The 4737-nt window shown below is 28.6% G+C and overlaps 1 protein-coding gene across 1 annotated transcript; it reads left to right on the forward strand.

Annotated features, from left to right (window-relative positions):
• Nucleotides 1-2772: 2772 nt before the first annotated feature.
• On the forward strand, nt 2773-4428 carry LOC110625894. Its single transcript, XM_021771582.2, has 2 exons — nt 2773-3186; nt 3616-4428. Exon 2 carries the CDS (start codon nt 3620-3622, stop codon nt 4115-4117), a length of 498 nt encoding a protein of 165 aa, XP_021627274.1. The 5' UTR covers nt 2773-3186; nt 3616-3619; the 3' UTR covers nt 4118-4428.
• The last annotated feature ends 309 nt before the right edge of the window (nt 4429-4737 follow it).

Here is a 4737-nt window from a genome sequence, read left to right on the forward strand (position 1 = left end):
TATTTCGATTTCATAATAATATAGGTTGTATAAACTTATGTATTTGAATAATTTTTGTGAGTTAATTGTAGTGTTTACAAATAAACTTCATTCACATAAACTTCCAATAATAGAAGAAAAAGCACCCAGTTGTTAGCTGCAACTGTGACATATAATTATTTTGACAACTCGAATCAATAATTGCTCATTAAAAATACACATTGACAGGTATTTATGTTAAAATATTAAGAAAAAAATTTAATATATTTTTTGAAAGTACATTTTTTAATAATATAAATTTTTAGAATAAAGAGAAAAGTGGTGTGTGAATGTCCAATTATAGAATGAAATGTGTGAATCTCCAGAGTGACACCTCTCTTCCAAATTTTCATTAAGGAGTTGTTTGCTGTCTCTTTCATGTTTTAAACTCCTTCACATTTCTCATTTTAATTGTGAATCTCCATCTCTTCTTCATTAATATATTTCATTTTCAACTCATACTCAAACGAATAAAAAATTTTGTTTATAATTTTAATTAAATTATTGTTAGTCAATTTCCAATATTCAATCGCCTAGTTATGGCATTTAACAAATAATTAAATAAAATTTCTAACTAGTTTATAATAATTATCTCAGTCAAAATTTAGATTTTCAATTTTCAATCATTAATTAATTATCTTTAAAAATAATAAAATTATTAGAATATAATGTGTAGATGAGATTAATTTTATTTCATTTTAAAGGCAAGCCAAAAACATTATACAATATATGGTTAATTTTCTTTTTTTAATTAAATGATTTGATTTTGTTGGTTAATACATCCATTATTGTTGCTTAATCAAGTAATTAACTAAAGATGATTATAATGATATCACATGACTCGGACGTTTACTGAGTATAACATGCCACATTTTTTTTTTTTTTTTAAATAAAATTACTCAAATGCACTTATCATCCACATATCAAAACTTGCCACATCTCTTTACACATCCATTGTATATGTCCAAAAATACAATGTATATACATTGTATTTATTTTCATTAATTAATTATTTAAAAATTTCTGATATGTCACTTTCCAAAAACTACAACAATTAACATATCACTCTTATTAAAACATGGGAATTCAATAAATTATAGATTTTTTTAAATATTTTATTAAATTTAAACTTTTAAATTAAAATATAAATATTAATATCTCGTTTATCATAATTTATTTCGAAAAAAATAATTTAAATACATGTTTATAAAATAATATAAAATATTTATTTTATTTAAAATAAAAGTATTTTAAATTAAAAAATTAAATTATTTCATTATAAATAAAAAAGAATCAATTTAATTAAATTCTTGAAAAGTATATAGAAAACATTTATTATGGGCCCAACTAGCAGGCTTTCTTTGACCTAAACAACCATGTCCTTCCAATTAAAACCTAAATAAATGTATTCCTATGTACATTTACAATACAATGAATTTGGTTCAAGAAATGTCCTATATATATACACATTAGGATTGGACTTATCAAAATCAACAAATAAATATATAATATTAATATATGATTTTTAAAAATTACCATTCATCTTTATTTTATTAAATTAATTTTTATTTATATCAAAAAAATTATTTATAATAAATTAAATTATTTATTTAAAAGAATTATTAGACAAATATTTTATCGTTGAGATTTTATTTGATAATATTAATCGTATAATAGTTATTTTGATTCGATTAAAATATTAAATATTATTTTTAAAATGGTAGCCGAGCGTGTATGGATTTGAAATATAATTTTTTTAATGTAACGAGAAAGAAATATAAATAGGGAAATGTGGACAGAATGGATTCAATTCAAGAGCAACAAATATAGAAAAGATGGTAAAATTTTTCATGGGAAAGATAGGAACAAGGCAAAGGCAGTGGGTTGTTCTTTATCTATTTTTTAACAAGTGCAAGTCTTTTTCACAATTGATGCCATTAATAATTAATTTCACCACTCTTCCTAATTTTTTTTAGTTCATTGATTACGACATGGATTAGGATCATTGCAAGAATCTCCAACATGCTTCCAGGAAAATAATGGAGAGGCTTCTCATTTTGTTCTATAAGTGGATTTTTTTTTGCTTCAATTACACTTCTCTTCTCATCAATTTCTTATTAATATTAGAAAAATTTATAATTTAATTTCTCCATATTGTTTTTATTAATAAATAATTCTAATATTTTAAAAAGATTTATTAAAATATTATTATATTTTATTTCTGACAGTAAAATATTTTTCATTTATTTTTATCGTTAAAAATATAACAAAAAATCAAATTATTCTCCTCTTCTTTTCTCCTTCTTCGACTTTTCATTCTCTTTTTCTTAAAAATATATAATTAACAAAATTTAATCTGATGAACAGTAATAATAATTAGTAATTACTGATTATTTATAGTTTAAGATAAAATTAGTGCTAATTGATATGTTTAACAACTCACCATTAACTCAGACCAAACAAATATTTTTTTTTTCCCTCATGACCAAACAATTGAATACATGACGAATGAAAATCTACCATGCTGTACCTTACACGTTATACGTTGTACACGTGGCTTTCATCAACTGGTCCAGAGATTAAAATTTTTAAAAAAATCCTCCAAACAGCAAATATTGGCTAAGAACTGTGAGAATAGCTCCACACAGCATGATAGATGCTTAGTTGGCAATCCAAAGATCAACGGTCAGAAATCAATGACAGCATCAAATGCCGACGTGGATTCTACTCTTTAAAGCTTCAATCATTGGCTTTTCTCTCTCCCGCTCTGTAACCAAACCAATTTCTTCTCTTCTTTTCTTTCCATTTCTCTCTCTTAACTATTTTGATATATAAGCGTGAGTGGAGAATTTTGTGTAAGAGAAACAAAAAGCAATCTCTTGGTTTTGTTCATATCAAAGATTTGGGATTCTTCTTTGAAAGTTTTCAAGAAAAGGTTCTTGAGATCGCCATCTATATAAACCACAGACAAAGAAACAAGGATTCATGGAAATGGTTTTCATGTGTGAGATTATGTTTGCAGAGGAAGAGATGGTTGAAGATGGAGAGTGGGAGAAAGAGAGATAATATTCAAAATCCCCAGTAGCAGCAGTATTTATAAGAGGAATCCATATTTTTATATACACCTTTCTTTATACTCATCAACTTCTGTTTCATCTGCTTCTGCTGGTAATCCTCATCAAGATTTTGTTCATCTTTCTTGTTTCTGAACATGTTTTTTAGATTGATGTGTTATCTTTCTGGATTCATCCATGGCCTTGATTGAAATTGCAGGGGATTTATATGAACATTTCATCTTTTAAAGAAAAGAATTTTCTTTTACCTTTTAAGCGTTTCGGTTTTGAAGACGATGAGCTGTTTGTAGAAAATATTTTGGTGTCCAGCTGGTTTGCAAAAAACTTTCTGCGCTTAACGAGTAATCATCATGTTCTTTCCATGTATATACCGTTTTCTAGAAACACCAAAACCGCTTTTGAAAACAGAACAAACACAATCTTTCTACACAAGAAAACAGCTTTGTCAGAACCCATCTTTTTTTTCTTCTTTCATTTGAATTCTCAATCATAGTATTAATGGTTTTGGTGGGTTGTTTTACAGGGAAATGTCTGCTACTATAATCAGTGATCCTATGGTGGTATCAACCCCGGAAACCCAACCAGCTGCTGCAGCTGCAACATCAGCTAAACTAATTGCAGGCCAAACAGAAGTGGAGTTTGCCAAATGTGATTGCTGTGGTCTAACAGAGGAGTGCACCCCAGGTTACATTGAAAGAGTAAGGGAGAGATACCATGGCAAATGGATTTGTGGGCTATGTGCAGAAGCTGTAAAAGATGAGATTGTGAGGGCTACAGAGAGGCTTATCAGCACAGAAGAAGCCATGGCTAGGCACATGAACTTTTGCAAGAAATTTGTGTCTTCTTGCCCTCCTCCTGACCCAACTATGCATTTGATATCTGCTATGAGGCAGATTCTTAGAAAAAGTTTGGATTCTCCAAGAGGATTGAGATCAACCCCATCTAGTCCTACCAATTCTAATGAACAAATCAGAGCTGCTGGGCTTACTAGGTCTGAAAGTTGCTTCCCTACTTTGTCTGGTTGATACATGTGGACTATTGGGGGATCAATAAAAAATCACAGAAGGGACAATGCTGGAGAAATACAGTTCCTTTGGTACAAATAAGAAAGAGGGGAAGGGGCAAAAAAAGGAAAAAGAAGGGGAAAATTTGGAGTTTAGGTGCTTAATGTAGTTATTTAGATGTTATACATCAGAATATGAAATCCCATTTTTCCTGAGACTTAAAGTTTCAGTTGTATTTGTAAAGCTGTCTTCTTTAAATTGTTGCTTTTCTGTTTACTAAGTTATATAAAAAAAAATTGTCTCAATGTCCAATTGTGATTGGGCTAGTTGCTTGCAGGTGTATTCATGTATGGATAGACTAGCCTTTGAATCTTTATATGAGAAAGGCTGTTGAAATCAGATTTGGATATATCTTAGGTAGAAGAATCTAGGTTGCCTAGCTAATTTCATATCAAATTTGTAGAGTTTGATAAGTTGGTCCCAATATGAGATTGATTATAATTCAACATTTAGTTGGAGTTTGGTGACATTTCATTGCAGAATCTAAAGCATTGAAATATAAAGATCTTGCTTTTGTTAACAGATGCAGACAAGTCTTTAGCTAGCATGGGATTCTTTAATGGTGGAGACCTACTTTTTTA

This window comes from Manihot esculenta, chromosome 11 (assembly GCF_001659605.2).
Source record: "Manihot esculenta cultivar AM560-2 chromosome 11, M.esculenta_v8, whole genome shotgun sequence".
Classification (NCBI taxonomy): domain Eukaryota; kingdom Viridiplantae; phylum Streptophyta; class Magnoliopsida; order Malpighiales; family Euphorbiaceae; genus Manihot; species Manihot esculenta.

Coding starts and splice junctions, on each gene's coding strand:
- LOC110625894 (XM_021771582.2), top strand. CDS start 3,620: ATGTCTGCTACTATAATCAGTGATCCTATGGTGGTATCAACCCCGGAA.